General features: G+C 38.6%; 1 protein-coding gene across 1 annotated transcript in view; it reads left to right on the forward strand.

Annotated features, from left to right (window-relative positions):
- Window positions 1-21,288, forward strand: part of LOC141898897 (sedoheptulokinase-like) — a 36,464-nt gene that overhangs the window by 9,522 nt on the left and 5,654 nt on the right. Inside the window, exons 2-3 of the mRNA XM_074785042.1 lie at window positions 11,541-11,716; window positions 13,313-13,510. Coding sequence (XP_074641143.1) covers window positions 11,541-11,716; window positions 13,313-13,510 — 374 coding nt within the window. The remainder of the gene's footprint in view (window positions 1-11,540; window positions 11,717-13,312; window positions 13,511-21,288) is intronic.

The raw sequence follows: 21,288 nt of genomic DNA on the forward strand, positions 1-21,288 counted from the left end.
GGTTGAACTTTTTGTTTTTCGTTCGAAAGCTACTAAGATGTTTCACAAATCATTGCTTGTGAATAAATCCGGGGGATTAAAGCGAGCTATACTTATTGATTTCAGAGAGACGAGCGAAAACCCCTTGGAAACTACTGTTGTTTTTCCGAACTGCAAACGTAGTATGTTTTCGCAGTTTTTTAAGGGCACATATTGTTTTCAAATAACGAAAAAGCTATTGCATGCACGTAGCTATCGAGATATATGTATTAATTCTTGAACACTCTCTCACTAACACTATTATTAGATTCGATTGATTGAATTTGCTCTACGAAACATCTTTCAATCAATAGTGAAACTGCGAAATTCCAGCAATCTATGACTTATTTAAAAGCGACATACGAATATCCATTAGGAATTTCCCGCGTGCACGTCAATCTCAGGTACTTGGATACCCTGACCCGTGGATACTGGGTCATCCACTAAGGAGAATGACTTAGGATCCCCCTTCCCACATGGAGATAAAGCCAAAATAGCCTAATGAAATGTGGTTTAAAGAACATTTTTAGAACAAATAATATGTAGTTTTAAGGGGACAAATGTTTTTCACAAGCTGGATTCAAACACCAGTTCCACCGCGCATTTACGATTTGACTGCTGTGACCTGTACGTACATACGCAACAACCACTTTGAGATCACCCACTTGGCTCAAGTAAAGACTCCTTTTCGAACTAATTTTTCATCTATGATGTCTAAATTTCGTACAGAAATTAAAACTGACGTATTTGAAATTCTTGAGTGTTTTTTCCTTTTGATCTTGAAAAAGGGATTGCTCCTTTTATTTATTTGGTTGGTAAATTTCGTTTGATTTTTTGATTGAGTGTCCCTTACAGACCCACCACACCTGCCGGGAGTGAAACAGGGGGTTTGATTTTGAAATCGGAAATCGAAGTACAGATATAATTGTGTGATCGGCGGTGGAGGTAACAAAATATTTTTTGTTTAAATCGAAGTTCATAATTGGGAAATTCGGTTCCGGTTCATTTAATCCTTGGGAAATTCGGTTTCGGTGCATTCAAACAATCTTCCAACCAGTCTGAACCGGTAGGCGACTGATTTGGGTGAATTTTCTAGGCTGCCTAATTTAATACATCGAAATTTTGGAAATAGCTATATTACAAGGTTGAAGATCGTTTTGTCCATTTTTTGGTCGTTTTCTACATGTGAATAGTCCGATAGTTTATTGTAGTTTTTTTCTCGTGTAGATGTTGATGTACAAGTATTCTAAGTTGATTTTCCCACATGATGACTAGATTTCTGTTAAGAAATTCTTGAGTTTCAGGGGTATGGACATGACAGAGCCCATCCTCCCTTGTCAGGGATTCGAACCTGACGGCATCGCTACACTTGGCCATGGCACAAATCCCTGCCACAGTAGACCGGGTGCGCAGGTGCATGCGCAGCTTTGCTGCACGAAAACTTGCGGCACCAATCAGTTTGCTCGTTGTATAATTAATAGTTGTGCACTAGGTCTAGTGTGGCAGGGTTTCGTACTGTGGCAATCTCGATGCCATCAGGTTCGAATCCCTGCTGGGGAGGATGGACAGAACCAAGCGTTTAGTTCAATCCAAACGCCGAAGTGAAATTTCGGCTACATTTTTCTATATTTTTAAGTAAAAAATCATGTCTAAACACAAATTGACACCTTTTGGAACAAGTTTCAAACTTTTTGCCATCAGCTAGGTCTATACGATGACAATGACAAGCTTGAACACAAAACAATATGCCACACCATAATTTTGTATAGTACAGTTTCAAGAAGGCCAGGACTAATTTTGGGGGTCAAAAGTTTACAATTCTGGTGACTCACCTCATTAAATTTCATCTCATATGAAAGCCCTGTGTTTTTGCTACAAAACAACACTGAACAACACTTTTATTACATTGAAATCAACTGGAAATGAGCTATTTTGTACGATGATAGACGAGGATTTCTTCCTGAATTTTTCTGAGGAGTAATAGACGCGACTTAGTGAAATCCCTCAGTGCTAATGGGTTAAGATATTTTGATGCACGTCTTCCTTCCCGCGGGCTGTGTCGGAATACATGAATTTTTCATCTCGTTAAGATTTCGTGTGCACTGGCTCACTGTAGGCAGATAGTTTGTTGTTTGAAAGGATATATATGTATATATATATATATATATATATATATATATATATATATATATATATATATATATATATATATATATATATATATATATATATATATATATATATATTTGTCTCGTTTACAACGACGCAGGGGACTAAGGTGCATTCGTATTGATTAGTTGTCATGCATAGCCACGGACAATCTTCTTATCATTCGACTAGAAACATTCTCTAAACCGTCGCTACCATATATATTTATCCTGATCGACCCTCATATGTGGTAATTAGTTGTGCTCAAAAGTAATATCAGTGTCATGACGTGAATATCTTGTCCTTTTCTCATCATCGAAATAACGTCATGATCTTGAATTTAGATGATTTATTTTCAAATCTTACAACTCCAACTAGAAAAACTGTGTGCTTAACAATATTTTTGTTTATATTTAATGGAGAGAGTACTACTGTATGAGTACTGCTGACATGTTTTGACACTGACATGTTTGTGACACTGATATTACTTTTGAGCACAACTAATTACCTAATCCAATTAATACAAACAACTCATCGATGTTGATGCCCCTTTTCACATATCAATATCAGGCTGATTAGTTTACAAGAGAATTATATTTAGCGTTTATAAACAATATTACATCCACAAGAAACGTTAATATACACTCCGATAAAAATCTAAATTAAAACAAAGAAATGTACTGCATGATACAATCATACACTCACGCTTGTGTAGATGTGTCTTGGATAAAGATATAGATAAATGTATATCGATCAATTCATCAAATGATGAATATCAATTGACTCCTCCGTTTGTTCGTCTCGATCAAATGTCTGACTCGAACTTGTGACAAAGAAAAGAAGAAAGCTATATTAAGCCAGGATCGAGAAACACAAAACGTTTTTGTTGCCGACCGTGCTGTTTTTATTGTGGGGCTGAAAAATGCGGGTAAATTTCATCGGAAATGCGTCGAGGACAGACTAGGCAATTTTCTAGGAAATTAGAACCGTCATTTATTGCGACCAATTTGCAAAGAGCGTCGAGTCAACACAGTGCAGGGTATTTCAATGAAAATCCACTGTCGAATGTAGGTGGTTCGAATCAATCTGGCAGGCTCAATACCGAGATTGGTTCCTATGCAAGTCGATTACCGCTGGGAACAAGGATTCTTCTTGCGGATCAGTAAAATGCAAAGTCTGTTTCGTGCTGGTCAGTTTGAAAAATTGTAAGTTGTTGTCTGATCTGAAAACAAGAAAACGAAAACTTATGTGAGATTCTGACTAAACTAAACTGATCACCTCTTATATACCCCATTAAAACATGAAAGTGCTCGGAGTTCAAATTTCCACTGGCAGTATAGCAATGAAATAATATGAAATAATGAAATAATACAAGAAATGATTAAATTATTACATTGAATAAACTTGAATAGACAATGATTGTCTGCTTTCAGATTTTTGTGGAATTTTACTTTTGAGATCGGGAATAGGTTCCAGTGACCTGTAATATTTTCCCCTGGAGGAATGCCCACAGCTTCGTAATCCCACATCTCATCATGGGTGCAGCCATTCTGTTTGATCTCATTAGTTCAACTCAATGCAATTGGCTAATCGCAACTGGCTGATCTCCTGGAAAGGATACCAGACGATTAGAGGGAAATTTTGTTTGCGATAATGTCAAACATATTATAATTCATGTGAGCGGTTTTGGCTGCAAGCTCAGCGATGTTGGTTGCTGCTGGCTAAAAGGTGATTTCGTTGCTCATCACAGCAAACAATGAATATTTTGTTGTCGTGAATTGTGGTGTCGACTGAGAATTTTCGCAATCTTAACAAAACCACTATGCTTGATACATCTTTGAGATTGGTTTGAAATTTCTAGTGAATTGTCGCTTAATTTAATGAAACAGCAGCTGATTTTGGTTTTAGTCAAAAGCGATACGGTGAATATATTTGTCGGTATTCATGTTATCAGGATGAATATTGGGCTAAGGAAGCGTACTTATTGTGGTGCCGAATTTGCCAGAGAACGAGTTGCGTTCACACAATGATATTCAATGCCTAGTAAGCCCACTTTTGATTTTCATTCAGTTTTGCCACTGCCGTGAGGAGTGTTCTCAAGATGATGTTTCAGTACAATCGTTTTTATTTTCAAAACCTGCTGTCCCGTCTTTTGTTAATTTCAATTGCTGATAAAGGTGTCCGGCTTTCACCAAGAACCTTAGTGTCTGATGTACCAAAGACACTAAGACACGAATGACATTTCCCGATCACTGGCTTTAAACCACCAGTAATCCAGTTTCAATAAACCGTTAGTGAAAAATAAACTCATAACAAACCTCACGCATTCAGTTTTCTTATTATTATATTCATTTGGAGGTTCCTTCATCATAGTCTGTGCTTGATGCGATATGAATACGGAAGTAGCAAAAATGACACAATTTTTTTTACTTTGAAACTAGGCATTGTAACACTGTAGTTTGTTAGCAACAAGACAACTTGAGCGATGCGCGTCTCATCGCTAAACAGCGCATCATTTTTAGGCCAGCCATAGGCTGAGCCTATTACTATACAAATGGAGCGAATTTAAATGACGTGGTTTCCAGAGTAAAGGCTCTTTGACTGTGCAACTGAGCATGTATTCGTACAAATCATTCATTAAAGCATTATCCATTCTCCAAACTCTACGTAGCTGAATTTTGAAAGAGGGCCTCTTTAAAATTTATACGAGCTTTTTCGCGAAAATCTGATTGCAAAAATATTGGTTTTGAAAAGCCAATCAGAAAGCAAAGACTCCTCTACCGTTTTACTTCCGGGTTTTATTTTAAGATCTAAAATTGTATTTCAAGATCGATTTCTGTGAAAGCTTTAGTTGATTTGGTTTTTGGGAGGAATATTTTTATTAGCACTACAGAAAATGTCATTGACAATTGTGCAAACTCCGGGAAAAAATAGCTTTTTCTCAAATCGGATAGATGACCTTGATAAGCCCATTTCTAACTGTAAAATCATTCTTTGAATTTTTAATTCAAGTAAGTGGGAACCATGTATTAAGTTCCTTGCAAACGTGAGCAAATAAGGTTATCACTGTATATTAATGATAGTGGAGCATCAAACCGTGTGATGAAACAGCCTATAAATCATTTTTCTTTTTAAGTTAAGCTTCTTATGTAAAACCTTGAGAGTTGAAAAACGATTTGAAATTTTTGAAACGCATTTATAAACAACATTCTTCTAGTTGGGTGTAATGAAATACAATATGCGACTTGCTTAAGCACATAATCGTCATCCATAGTAACTGTTTTCAATGTGGAATCACTTTCCAAGCACGTTAACCTGGTATTTCGGTACCGTAGTAAGTACGTAAATGGCGAATAGGCCTCGAATAATTTAACTCTGTGAAATCTTGGTACAGTATGGAAATCCTTTTGCGCCGTACTGTACTGATTGTGGAAAATCGCAGAAAATCACTCATGCATTGCTCTGTAGGCCTATACCGCAGCTATGGAGAAATATTTTTTAACAAACCATTCAATGATGCTGAGATTAGTCACGTGTTCATTCTGCACGTTCTCGTCTAAGCGACATGGCTGTGGATCCCTTGGGTGTAAAATCCTTGTCCTAGGGTATTTAGTGTTGTTAGACCGATGTGGTGTGATTTAAAGATACGTAAGCACCAGAAGTGTTGCATGACATATTGGTCTCATTGCGTTGTTTTCATTGGCTTGCTTGCAAGGCCATTATTGCTATAACCTGATTGACCTTTTAGCTAGGAAACACGATAATTTAAAGGCCCGGACACACTGACGAAATCGCCGGTAAAATCGCCCGAAATCGCCCGAATCCAACATGTTGGATTCTGTCGCCGGCGACAGAATCGCCCAGTGTGCCCAGGTACGGCGATCAGTCGCCTCGAGGGCCATATTAACCAGCCAATCACGGCTCTTCGATTTATTGAAGGTGGCGCTAGCAGCTGGTCGTTTCAAAATAAGCGGCGCTGTTCGCCGATGCTCGAGACGGCTTGTATTATTGCGCCCAAACGTCATTCGCGCAGAATCATGTACTATGCTAATTAGCCATGTGCTTAGATTTAAGAGGAGTCTAAGACCAACTTAGTTCTATAGCCAATCAAACAACTTAAGTCCACTCTTAAGATTTAAGACCACTTTTGGAAGTAAGTCACAACTGTGCAACCGGACGAAGCTAATCTTCAACAAACAAAAATACAAATCATAGCTTTTTCAAATATGATTATAACAACTTCGTAAATGGTATTTACAAAAAGGCTACTTTTCAAATATTTCTGAGGGGGGTATCTTCAACCGTCAAGGGATTCGAACTCACTAAGCTAGAGTCGTTCCCCGAACTCATTGACCTTGCAAGTCATTGGTGTTGTTACTAGCCGACCAGAATCCGGTCATACCAATCACAGCGCTTGTTTCAAACGACATTAGGCTCCTGTTGGATTTCACATTAAATGGACCAATCAGTGAACGTTTTACCAAGCAAGGAAGTATTATGCCAGTCTATATATGACGTATATATGACGTCATGCGCAAAAGCGCCATTAATGAAATCACGCGTCGTGAGACTAGGGGGCTGGTGGAAGCAAGTTCGTGGAGCCATACCGGACTCCCGGATGGGGGAGTCTCAAGGTCCACCATGATGGACCTCTTGCATTATTATTTTACCAAAAGATATTCGTGGCAATCATTTGGCAGGGATACTACCTAGTCCATCAACTTTTTAAGGCTGGTAATGAAATCCCCCACACAGGTGAGGTGAGCATGCGCTAGTATGTCAGCAAGCCCACAATAGAAAATTAAGTTCTTGTTTTAAATGTTGCCACTGACCCTGAAGGCTCGTTTTGTCATCCTGCAACATGATTTTAACCCAACTACTCGCAACTGGGAAAATCACCCTGGCTTGTGTGAAATCATAACATTTTGCTAGCACTTATGAGCATCCATCAGCAACTATGAGCCATAAGTGCCATCATATTCCATGCCCATGAAAATTTATATTGTACCTAAAAGTATCTCGTCGACTGCAGGGTGACATAAACCAGCCATAAAAGCTTTGAGATGGTTTTTATAGAAATGTTACATGGAAACCCGAGGTTGGCTTAACATAATCTCCTATCATAACATATCCATCATTGATATTTCAGTTTATCCCATTACCCGGGATATGTTGTATAAAGCGCTAGCTTAACAGCATTGTCACTTATACTTAAGTGGTATCAAACCCGCTCGGTTAAAAAATTCCTGCCATCCAAAGATAGCTGAATCTGGTGTTTTTTTACCGGTATATGTAATTGAGAAAACAATCGCAAAAGAATGAAACTTACACAGGATGCTACATTCTTCACATAAGCTATGGCTTGATAAGCTTAAACGATTTCACAAGTTACGCTTTACTTCCTTTTTTTGGTAGTTCTCAACAAAAAATCTTTTTCTTATCATTTTCTAATTTAAAAGATTGATTCAGTTAATTCGCAATCCGCGTTCACGTTTTTCACACTTTTGCTAATTCGACCATTCTAATTGACCCGTACCCGGAGTGGACCAGTTTAGAATAGACCGAATTTTATCTGTATAGATTGGTCTGTTCTCAAATATAACGAACCAATTCAGAACGGACTTTTCGCTAGCGTGAATGTTTGGTCATTCTTTAATTGGAACGGACTAAATTTAGATCGTTCTAAATAGGATTAGACCATTCTAATTCGACCCGTACCCAGGGTGGACCAGTTTAGAATAGACCAAATTTGGTCTGTATAAATTGGTCTTTTCTAAAATATAACGAACCTAACAAAATGGCGGCTAGTAACTGTAAAATGGTTTATTCAGAACGGACTTTTCGCTAGCGTGAATGTTTGGTCATTCTTTACTTGGAACGGACTAAATTTAGAACGTTCTAAATAGGATAGTGTGCGAACGCTGCTACATCAAACAATGATTCCGCTGACAATTAATTATCAGTAACGATCGTTTGAAAGATGATTTGACTGTTTCTTTGAAAAAATACCAGATGTTACGTGTTACGGTACGCTTTGTAATTGCGAGACATGGCTTCGGATTTCTTACTTGTTGATCGATGAAGTTTTTTACCGGATTGGTAATCTGCTCGCATTATATCGCGGCAGTGCCGCGTATTGATCTCCGAGCCTTTTTCTCTACGACGCTAATGGCCCGAGGTAAATAGGCCTATAGAGATACGCGGCTGTTTTTTTTTTCTCTTCGAAAAAGCAATATTGTCGTCGACGTATCTCTATAATATGTCTGTCTTTCTGCCCAGTAATAGTAGTCGATAATAACACAGTATAAATCAGCGGAGAATCAGTATGGCGATTTAAGTGAAATATCATGTAACTTGTCATTCAACGACAAATTGCTCCATTTTTCTGCAATCTTTAACGCGACTGCATCTGCAACATTAGTTAGTAAATGCGGTTTTATATCGACGAATTAAAAAGCGCTCCCGCACATGAGTCGGAAACGCATACGCTAAACCTAAGTCTACGATAGCATTTTGTATCCGGGTTATGCATCTCCACTACGCTCGAAACACAAGTTCAATGCGGAGTTCTCTACAAAATCCGGATTTTAGAAACCCTTCATGAAAAAGAAGGGTAAACTCCGCATTGAACCGCATTTGCGTAAAACTGCATGGTTTGCTAGTGTAGACAATGAACTCGTGTTCAATGCAGAGTTCAGGCTCCACAATCGACCTTGAACTAGCACTACAGATGTTGATTCTTATTACCGAAACTGCGTTAAGGCTGGCTTATGTCGACAAGCAAGGCGACGCCTACCGACGCAACTGGGTTTATCGCCGATTAGCGGCAACTAGCGGCCTACGAGAGGCCGCCAGTTGCTGCTCTATCGGTTTGACATAAGCCGGCTTTCGACGGCAACCCGACTCGTTGCAAGCCGTATCCGGCTAGTTGCCCATGTTCTACTCCGGCCTATCGTAGGCGGACAGTTGCTTTCGATCGCAACCGACATAAGCTCATCTGCGACGCGATGGAACTGAGCGCAAGGGTTCCAGCCAATAAGAGACCGCATATACATAGTACAAATTATGACGGCTAGTTAGCGTCATTCGTAATTAGTCATAAACTTTCAAATTCAAGTATTTCGAAACATTAACCAAACCTTCAGCAGGGCAGATGACTGGACTGAAGATCTAGAAGCAAAATTGGTAGAATCATGGTGTGAGCGGCCATCTTTATATGATGTCGCTAGCACATTGTATTCAAAACAGAATCAGAAAGATAAAGATCTTAAAGAAATAGCTTTCTAATAGAAATATATTTCCCAATAATTCAAAATAAATCAAATTTATTCTCAAAATGCTTATCACGTGACCATCTGAGCCATTGCAGTTGCCAGTAATCGTAATCGACATAAGCGGGGAAGCAACTGGGAGGATCTCGTATCCCGATAGTCGGCCTCAGTTGCTGTGAATCGGAGCGCAGTCGACATAAGCTGGGCTGCGATTGCGGTTGCTCTCAGTTGCGTCGGTAGGAGTTGGTAGGCGTCGCGTTGCTTGTCGACATAAGCCAGCCTTTAAGTGTAGATGTTAGTCACCGCGAACGCGGGTTGTCGTTCAAAACGTTGAAACCTGGGTACAACGCGCTAGTGTAGATGTGGTTAAAGTGTGCTTAGTTGAATTTGGCTGATGAGTTTGGAATTGTACCAAACTCTCATTTCGCCATTGATCAAATATGTATCGTGTTTGATAATAATTGTCGCTGCAACGCCAATTTTTCTCAAACTCGGTGCATTTGCTTTAAACTCGGTGCATTTTACGCTGATAGTGGCTAGAAATTTCGACCAAAAAAAATCATAAATTAAGTATCTCTTCGTATGTTATGGGGTTACTTCCCTGAATCTAGAATGTTTTTTTACAGCGGATAGGAATAGGAATGGTGAATCTCTTTATGTTCAACGGAAAGTTGCTGGTAAAACTTAAAGCTACTGATATGTAGTGAATATGACCACGATGCATGAACACACTTTCCAAAGTTCCTATTTTGAGCGCAATTGGTAGCACAAAATGCTTACGCAATATTTGCTCATTCACTATGCGTATCTAAAAGGCGCGTTCACACTACGAAATTTAGACCGGTCTAAATTTGATCCGGTCCAATTTAGACCGGACTAAGCGTTCACGTGGGCAAAGATACCGTTCCAAATTTCGACCAGTCTAGTTTAGACTGGTCTTATTTGGCATGGTCTAAAAGAGCGAACCAAGTCCGGTCCAAATTCTGTTCGTAATAACCATGGACTCTAAAACGTTTTAGAGTCCATGTTATAACCAATAGTTCATTCATGCAGTAGTGAAATTATTGAAATTGTCCTTTGGGAAAAATTTTTGGTTTATAACCGATTCATTATTGTATCCTAGGTTGCTTTAAAGAGGTTCTGCTGTAAAATGAAATGAACCCACGCTGAAAACATTTGATAAACTTTAGGCTACATTTTGAAATATTCACGTTGAATGAATCATGACATTTTTAGCAGCATTATTGCAATTAATGAGTTGATGATGACTTGATGTTCGTGCGTTTGGATGCAGTGAAAATACTGTGCTTCTAATAGATGACCTACACTCACATTTTCAGATGATTTTTTGAAGCTTTTTCATATTGAAAGATAAGGATGGTTTGACCTAATCCTATAAAGGGTTGCTCTCATATTACCCGTGTATAACAATTTTTTGGGGGAGGGGGATTTCAATACCCTCTATCCATGTAACGGAAGCTCCAATATTACTCTGTGAAAGTCAAAACCCCTTCAAATCACTGATGTTTACTGGGTAAACCAACAGAAACAACTTAATGCGGTTTTCCTATGTAAAACAGTAACAAAAGCCGCTAACACATGAAATGATTTGGCCTTGGTCAAACTAGTCCGGAGCAGGCCCGAGTTAGATTTGGCTGATTTCTAATTGCGAGGGAACATACAGAATCTGTTAGCGTACACAAAGATTGATTTCACACGAAATTTGCCCACTAGGCACGGACAAATTTGGTACCTGGCCCGAGCCAAATTTTAGCACAGGTCAAATTATCGCGTGTGAATTGCGAATGACTCACTTCGTTTTGTTTACAGATTGTTTGGTATCGAGTGAATGGTTTATGTGTGAACGTGGTCCCTAATTAGGCAAGGGCCAAATTTGACTCAGGCCTGATCCGGGCCAAATCGTCTATGTGTGATCACGGCTTATGTTTCTAATAAACTTGAAAATGTAGGGAAAATTTCAGTTTTGCATTTATTTAACTTCTTCTTACGGGATATTGCATGTAGTGGCTATGATGGGGGAATGCCATACATTGTAAAATTATGGCCATTCGTTATGTGTTTTTAGGATTGCTGTATTTTCAGAATGAAAGAGGCCGGATTTCCGGTTCGTTTCCTGCCCGAGGTGTTCGATTCAGGAACTATCGTCGGTAGTCTGCAAACAAACTGGTATAACATTCCACAGGGTACCCCTGTAGGAGCCGGGCTCGGGGACCTTCAATGCTCCATCCTTTCAAGCATAGAACATGAACATGATGCAGGTATGTAGGGAACGTTTCATCACCTGTAACCCTTCCCAGGCATTATCCCCTTTTTTGAAGTAAAAACAATAGTGCATTGGTCGGCAGATGCACATCTAATTGTTGGAAGTCTTTTTCAGTTCGGGCCTATACTACTTGTTTTCCATTGTTACCATGGCGGTTAACTCGTTACGAATGAAACACTGTAATCACGCAGAGATCATTTGGCCGAGTCAAATTTGGCCCGTTCATTAATTTCATTAAAGTTAAAGTAAAAGGATTTTTGCCAACATGGGAATTGGGAGTTTTTACCCAGGGAAATGCCGCAACAGTTGAGCCTTACAATAGCAGGATTAGTTTTGTAGTTCTACATTTTTGGAGACTTTCGGGAATACAAAAGACACTACGTATCTTAGACCTTTATTTTAAGAAAGAATTTGCCCAGTTCCTCGAAAATTGAAAAGTATCTCGAATTGACAGTGAATAGCAACTATTGTAATATTTTTTATACTGATACGCAACTGACAATTTTGTCGGTCAAGTTCTTATTAAGTAGTAACCGTGGAGCCCGACAATTTCTATGACGATACAGGGAAAGTGTTTTAATGCATATTTCGACAGTCTCGATCAAACACTGAGCCGGTACTCATTTCTTCTTTACAAGCTTTTATCAGATGTGTTGTAGGATAATTCATGCCACCAGAAGCCTCATTCAAGTAGTCAACTGCGTCTTCCATGCTTCTTTTTTCCGAAGTTAATTGCGTTATCTCGCCTGGGAAGTACTATCCATTAGTTTGTTCACTCGGATAACTGGGATCAAATTACTGGGTACTATAATGCATAAAATGGTTGTTTTGTGGCGATCGAATCTTTTCAAATCTTTCCTGCTCAAGGTTTAGTTCCATTGAAGTGATATGATATATTATTAATTTAGATAAACAAATTAACAATTCAACTACCAGTCAGGCCTGGTGGCGTTTTGGCCAGGACTGTTGTGACTGCGGCCTATCTTAATCAGTTAACTGGACCGGTTTAGTTTTGCGATCTCTTGAATTTTGGAAGATTTCACCAGACTCCGATTTAAAATTTCTTCTTTAAAAGCTCTATGATGCTGTCTTAAATCAACTAATGATTCACAAATTTGACGCTATCAGAACACTCACAAGTTCATTTAAAGAATGTTTAGCGTGCTAAATCCACTGTTATCACTAGTCCCTCTAGATGTGACGCTGTGAATGACAAGAAATTGCAACAAAGTTTCTATCCAGGTACTAGATAGTCCATTTTAATAGTTAGAATGGACCTAGTTTGATCTTTTTGATCTCAATTGCTCCATTTTAAAATGCATGACCAAGCATAGACTCCAAGTGTGTGAATGCTTGGTCTGTTCTAAATCGGAATGGACTTAATTTAGATTGTCGTCGCACCGACCTGCTTAGAGGTTAGGGTTACGAATCAAATTTCTTTATGGATTCAGGTATCTTATAGCCTGAAAAGTTACTAATTTCTATTTGTAGAATTCACTGTTTTTGTCATGCCATCTGGTGCTGTGCTGCTAGTCCATTAAGACAATAACAGTTGTGAAATCCTGAGCTAATTCTGCATTTTTCATTTCAGTACTCAATATCAGCACATCAGCTCAACTCGCATTCCAAATGCCCGAAAACTTCATTCCACCTGCATTTGATCCTACCTCCACGACTGAGTATTTGCCATATTTCAATGGCCGATATTTGGGTGTCGCGGCTAGTCTGACAGGGGGTAACACGATGGCTGCATTTATACGAATGTTACAGCAATGGACTCATCAACTCGGTAAGTGGTTGTAGGAGAAGCTGTTGGTTGGGAACAGCGTCAGTTTCATAGCTAACACTCGTGCAGAGATATTTGATACTTTATCAGCATTCCTTCAATTTCTGGGGCCAGTTGCTGAAAAGTTGTTTACAGTTAGCCAGCGGATAGTTGACATAGTGACAATTAAAAATAAATTTATATTTAGAAATAAAATTTCATTGTTACTATGGTATCAATACACCTGTTGTCTTTAACCAACTTTTGAGCAAGCAGCACCTCGCATGGGGCAATTTTGATTGAAATAATCTAAAAATGAAATGAAATAGAAAATGCCAGATATTTAAACATGTTACCAGTACACTGTCAAGTAGCGATTGTCAAGACTTAACACTACAGTGTTGAAGTGGGAAGATTTGATACCTGCATTATCTTCTAGGCTTACAAATTCAATAATCAATGTAATAGATATGAGCAACTGAAAGATTATGGTCTTCAGTCTTAGATCTCTGAAAAATTGTAAAGTGGTGTCGGATCATGTTAGGGAGAACCATGTTGCCGAGCTGCCAACTGTCCCTGATTGTCAGGGACAGTCCATGAAACTGTTCCTGATGCTAAAGAAAATCTATTGCTGTCCCTGATACGATTCCTACAGTCCCTTTAAGAATTATTTTAATACTTCATATTATGCCCCCACAATGCGTTGTGGGGGCATAGGCTAATAAGAGAAGATTTCTGTCCGTCCGTCGATCTGTCTGACTGACTGTGGTTTCCGTGCCCTAGCACCTAAACCCTTTGACAGACTTCCTTCAAATTCAACAGTTGTGTTGTACTATATGAGGGTAGTAACTAATTAGATTCGGGTCCTGTTGGTCAAAGGTCAAGGTTACTAGAAGCTGTTATGTATTTTTCATTTCCGGGCTCTATCATAGACGGTTTAAGATAATTTGGTGATATTTTTTGAATGGGTTATCCTAGAGACGTAACTGATTACATTTCGGGTCCGGTAGGTCAAAGGCCGAGGTCACCAGGAGCTGTTTTGTATTTTCAATTTCCAGGCTCTTAATTCATAAACGGTATAAGATAACTTTGTGAAACTTTGTAGCTTTATGGATGGGTTACCTTAGAGATGGTGAGTGACTGATTAGATTTCGAGTCCTGTAGGTCAAAGGTCAAGGTCACTGGAAGCCGTTATGTATTTTTCATTACCTGCCTTCATAAATATGTCGACATACGCTCGGGGTTTATTTTACACTCAGGCGTTTCACCTGATGTGGGGGCATCAGTCGACTTCAGCGTCATTCTTGTTGTGTCCCTGAAAATTTACTTTTTTGTACCTGATGTGATAATAGATAGGTTGGCAAGTCTGCTGTTGATTTTGGGGTCTGTCCATTTCAAGATGACTGACTGGTGGCTATCTTTGTTTATCACAATGAAGCTATTTTGGTAAACATCATTGTGAGCAGAATACAGGCAAACCGGTGAACTGGATCTTTTGAAAATTTATGAAGTGTTGTCAGATCATGAAGACCCTATTGATTTTGGAGGTTCCACCTTTCAAGATCGCTGAAATCCATGTGTACTAGATACAGGCTGAACTAGTTTGGTGAGATGTCAAATCAGGTAAAGAAGAACCTTATCGATTTTGGAGGTTCGACTTTTCAAGACGGTTGACCGGCCTTGGAACGAAACCACCACAAGCGTTTTTCTGCCTTTTCATCAGGTCAACTGGACGTATCCGCCCCACTCCGCGCGGTTGCGCCACCGCGCGGGATTTACGCGAAGCAGCAGAACACAAACACGGCCACTCTCTCAATTTTCAATGATAGAAATCGTGTGTGCATTTCAATTATTTCGGCTGTTAGGGTTTTAAGGCACAATATAAGTTGATGATGTGATATGGCAATGTAAATTAATGATACTTCCGCAGTGAAGCTAGTCACAAACGGTGCCGATTGAGTGTACAGCTGCCAAAAACACTGAAATGTGCGTAGTTGCGTAACTATTTGCAGTGAATTGTAGACGAAACATGAAGCCTTAACGGCCGTTTTAAAAAGAATTATACCTATCGCAATTGTAAAACAAAAATGAGATAGAACCTAAGTTAACATTCTGGCCATTTCTAAAATGTTATTACTAATTTTTAGTCTGTGCCGAACGTTTACTTTTCCAACAATAATGAGGGGTGGTAGGTAGTCATGCAATTCAAGTCATCATTTATTACACGTTACTTCCGTGTTGTTGAAAATCTTGCGAGTCCTGGACTAAACCCCAATGAACAATGTGATCTGTGTGCTGGCCACAAATGCACACAGATCACACTACACTACCCATTACACACTCCAGTACCCACAGCTTTCATATATCCATCCAAATATTTAGTGGCTTTCTTCCTGTATATCCTAAAAATGTCACACATAATCTGACTTCGTTGTTTTGGTATACTTTTCAGTATGGTCCTGTAGGGGCCTACTATAATGTCTTGACAAAAGAATCACACATGATATGATGACATCTGATTGAGAGATCATTATTATTATGCCATAGCGACAGGGAACACTATGCATTTTACTTGCACACTTTTGATCAGGGGAAAAAGTCATTGAATTATCACGTGTCAAAATTGCTAAGAACATGGATATTCTCTCACTTTGCAACGTGATAGCATAGCCATTGTGGCAAGTGCTGTAGGTTCTTATCAGGAAATAATGCAAAGAATTTCATCGCTCGAATTTCTTGAAGGCACCTTTTTAGGGCCTGCGTGCAGTGCGTGCAATGCAGTTTTTATGAAGGCAACAACTAAACAGAATTTGCCATTCTGCAAAACTGCCAATACTGTGATTGTGGATGTGCACCTGATGTCCCATGAATGAATAAAATGCAAATAAAATCTGCAGGTGTCGACAATTTGAATCTTGTGGATGTGCACCTGATGTCCCATGAATGAATAAAATGCAATAAAATCTGCAGGTGTCGACAATTTGAATCTAAATTCAAAATTTTAAAATATTCATTGCACCTCAGGGTTTGTGATACAAATCATCATCAACACCAAGGTGTGAAGATTCGTTTGTGAGCCCATAATTTGGATTAGATTATTCCTAGCTGATGGAAAATGTGAATGTAATTTTCTTCCTACCATCCCCAGTATTATGTAAATATATAAGCATATACCCGGTATATGGAAATACAGTGTTGTTTTGAAACAAAAATATTTTCTTCGACTGACACTGACTCTGACTATGGAGGAAGGCGGGCCTCCGTGTATCTCTTTTAGTGTGGTTGGTTCAACGATGGGGATATCATTACGCATCATTTAAGCCCCCCACTGTCTGACTTAGATTTATTGGGCGTATGCGAGTTTCTAACTTAAATATGAAAATAAGAGTACTCTATTTCCATTTGTATTAGTGCCTATTCATATTTCATAACCACAATCAATTGCTAAGTACTTTGTTGCTCATGGGATGTTTCATGATTGTAGTCAGTAATTTTTTGGTCACGAGGACATTTTGAGATTATCAGAATTTCAAGCATTTAACCATGTGGGCATGGTGCCCCTCGATCCCTCAATGCCCATTATGTGTAAATATTTATCAAATGCTCTGAGTGTGTGTTGATATTTTCTCTACCAGTAGTCAGGTTTGCAATATTGATTTTCAAATTCAACAGCAAACAGTGACTACTGCTAAGGCCAAAAATGATAACACTTTCAAATCCTGCCCACTTCGCAAATTTTGAATAGCAAAATAGCCATAAAAATAGAATGCACCTTCCTACCTCAAGGCTCTGAAATATAGATCTTTTTTATGAAAGTCAAAATAAGCTCGCCCACAGTCAAATAACAAGTGCATCTTATGTGCATTTCATTTTCTTCGACGAATGGCATGTTCATGCCGAACCACACACCCGGCAAGTGAGGTTATTTTATTACTTATTGTTTTTATTGTCTTATCATTACTTGAATCTCAAGGTTTTTGATTTCTCATCTTAAATGTTAATATCTGTCCAGATATATATAGGTCATTTAGAGCGGTCTAAATTTGGCCCATTCCAATTTAGAATAGACCAAGCATTCACGCTAATGAAAAGTCTGTTGCAAATTGGCCTGTTTCAACGGATCAATGGTCCGTTTTAAATTTGGCCTCTTCCAGGTATGCCTATGGACCCATTTAGAATGGTTTAACTAGCGATAGTGTGGACAACCATGAAACCACTACTACGACGGCCAACCATGCTGGCAAATGACAATAAACGATCCCCACATCTGAAAAATGCATGTGAAAAAGTTCAATTATGAGGTGAGATGAGAAACTAGGTATCATTTTTCTGGCCTAAAGTCTAGTTGAGTTTGAACAGTTAAAAACATTTTGTTGTCATTTGTCAATCTGGAACGCTTGATTATTATTCAAATTCGCTCAGGTATTGATTGACTCGGACTTCCGAGTGAAATGGCAATGTGTAATGTTGCGTAACAGTGGAGAAACTCTGAATTGTGAGGGCCTTGCTTTTGTGTCATTTCTAAACTCTCAACATCCATTCCGCTACCTACCCAATTTCATTTTTTAATTCCTATCTATCAACTTCTTCTTTATCAACCTCAAAATCTGCCAACTCGTTGTTTAATTCCTATTATCTCTTACTATCAACTTTCCATCTATCAACTGATGCTATATGCTTTGGAGCCACCCCCTCGGATCTGAATGATGAATTTGCTTCGCTGCTGTTTCAGGACAAAACGGTTCAAATTTAACGCAGGGGCTGTATAACAGTTGATAGAGTGGAGGATGATAGATGGGACGACACGCTAGCAACCAGACAACCAATCAATCAATCAATTGATCAGTCAAACCTGAGAACGATAGTGTGAAACCAGTTTTTTCAAGGTTATTCAGTGCTTAGGAGTTTACCTTCTCATTAACTGCCAGACATTCTGCGATATATTCGATTTGTTCGACACCATTGTTTTACGATCGTAGCTTTATTCACTACCTAATCATGACTGTGGAATCGGAAATCAACTAGCTATATTTCGAAAATGCATTGGTACTGCAAGTATCCACACGTTGGTTGGTCCTTCAATAATTTCAACGCAAAATTTTTCTCTTTTGATACTGAGAATTGAAAGCTGAGTATACACGCTGCAGAACCGGTGACCTTCATTCATATTTGATAAAAGATTTTATAATGTAATGTCGTTGTGATTACACGTACCTAGTAAATGGATGGTCCCTATGCTTAAATGCTTAGGGACCTCAATTTACTAGGTACGTGCAATAGGAGGGAGGGGTCTGTGAAAATGCATACGAATGCATACATGGGAGGGAGGGGTATATCATATGGCTCCGCCTATGTTACCCACTTCATAGTTATTTTGCCCTCTATTGACCCTGTATGTTTGTATTGTGTGGTATGTGTCCGACGATTTTCCTGAAATAGTTTTTTCGTGCATTCAAATTAAAAATGTCATGAATTTGGGAGATTTTATATTCTCTATAGCATTCTTTATAGTGCTAAACTAATGACGAGACACCGACGATGATTTTATTACGACGTTTGTTAGACAAACATCCTTATGTGATCGGTTTGCCAGTTGATGACGCACTTCTGATTTGGTTGACAGACGTGTAAGATCGTTATAAAGCCAGTTAGTTAGAAATTTCTTCAAATTCCGCATCAGAAATGGCGTCTTCAAGGTGGGATTGAATTTGGTTAGAAATAGTTGGTTAGTTTTTGCTGTGCCCTCTTTTGGTTAAAATTTGGTTAAAAGTAGTTTGGTTTTTGCTGTGACCTCTTGAAAAATGCTCTTCACACTGTTTACGTGACATCACACATCACGTGTTGCTTATGATACATGGTATAGTGATTGACAGAAGCGCCATTCTTAAAATCGTTATATCGTGGATGTTAACTTTAGAGGACCGTACGCAGTCTAAAGGTGAGTATCAACATATGGTGACTTAACTTAATTCCTTGTGAGCACACAGAGGCCCTCTGAGAATCTAGATCGCAATGGTCCGCTCAACAAGCACACACGCTGTCAGTTTGGCCTACGTGACTAAATAGAGCCGCCATTAATCAGAAGCAATTCACTTCAAAATTTATGAAGTGAGTATCATAATTAATATTTATCCGATATACGCCAAATAACATTTAAGAGAAAGGTATTTGGCGTTCGGTTTTGTGCCAAAAATCCTGTATTGTTACACTGCATAGTTTTTTTAGTAGGGTTCTTTTTACATTTTGCCTATAAGCCATTTGAATGATAAGTGGGGCGGGGCTTGCGATCTGCCAATGATGTCAGATGTAAACAATTACATATCTATGTGCATAGCGCACATGTGTTAAACCTGAAAACAAATTCGATTTTTTGGCCAAAACTTTTTTGATTTTTTTTTTTTTAAGTAAAAAAGAATGGCCTTTTGTCCAATGATTTTTCAACTGGAGCCATAGCTATGCCATAAGATTGTACAATCAAGTATTCACCTTTTATAGACTCTGAAATAATTTTTGTCTAGGGGACATTTATTGAAATTTTGTTGTCGTCGTTTTTGTTTTTTTAATTTTAGGATATAATCAACCTAGAAGAAACATCATCTTGCAGACACACATTTGACTACAGATCATACCCTGTTATTAAATTTGTTTAATAAATATTTTACTCAAGTTTTCTTGCCATTAATACTTCCTGACTACTTTTATTTTATGGTTGTCTAAGTGCAAGGGAAACATTGGTGGGATTCTTTTGGCCCTCCAATGATAAGACGGGCATTCTATGCAATTTGGATTTATTTTTGCTTAGAAAATCTATTCAAATACTTTTTGGGGGGCACATTCAAATTCTGAAGTGTAGGACTAGTCCAACCCCTAAATCCACTTGCATTCATCAGTCTCATGAGAACTAACTTAAAACGTTTAAACCTTGACCGGCCTCCTGCTCAATTTTTTGAATAAATTTAAAACTTATGGCAGAATTTATGGTTGATTCCTCACTTCTTTAATCCTAAAGAATAATTTTTGAATTACGCAGTAGGATGACACTCGAATACCCAGTATTCAAATTTTCCAATCAATGTGGCAGGTGTCCGGGTCAACATGCATTTCATAAACGAATGTCATCTGTTAAAGTTTCTTTCTAGTTTGGACTATCCACTGAAAACAAAACTAAAAGGTGTTATGCTCAGCGATTTAAAGTATCGTACAGCGTTCTTGTGTACTTACTTGGGGAGGGGGTTAAAGCGGAAAGTACAGTTGTGGACAAGGGGGAGGGGTGTTGAAAATGACAGATTTTTGCGTATGTACTAGATGGATGGTCCCCGACAACTGTTCGATATTTTACATTAGTCGACTACATTCCCGTTACCTATTTTTGTTTTTTCACGCAGGCATCAGTTTCTTAAGTAAAACCTATCAAGAGTGAAAGCGGATCGATTTTACTGGCGAAGAAATGAAATTCGAGCCGTCGTTTATTTCCCAGTTATTAATAGATGCGTTCTTTCTTTCTCGGGAGATTAATCTCTCAGTAAATGATATCATTCTGCTAGCGACTTCTAATCCAAAGTGCGGTAAAACGGATGAAATGAAATGAAATTCAACAGGCAATCAATCGGCGCTGGGTAAACAACTTGCAGTCATTAACCCTTTTACTGCGAGTGCAGACATTAGCTAAGTCAACAGGGTTGGATCGAGGAATCAATATTGACAGATTGATGAGTCGAACGGCATACAAATTTTGGTTAATAAAGATGGAAAAACATTGTTTATGAAAATGCAAGCTAAGGGCTATTTATGATCTCAATGGC

Source organism: Tubulanus polymorphus, chromosome 2 (genome assembly GCF_964204645.1).
Source record: "Tubulanus polymorphus chromosome 2, tnTubPoly1.2, whole genome shotgun sequence".
In the NCBI taxonomy this organism is placed as follows: Eukaryota; Metazoa; Nemertea; class Palaeonemertea; order Tubulaniformes; family Tubulanidae; genus Tubulanus; species Tubulanus polymorphus.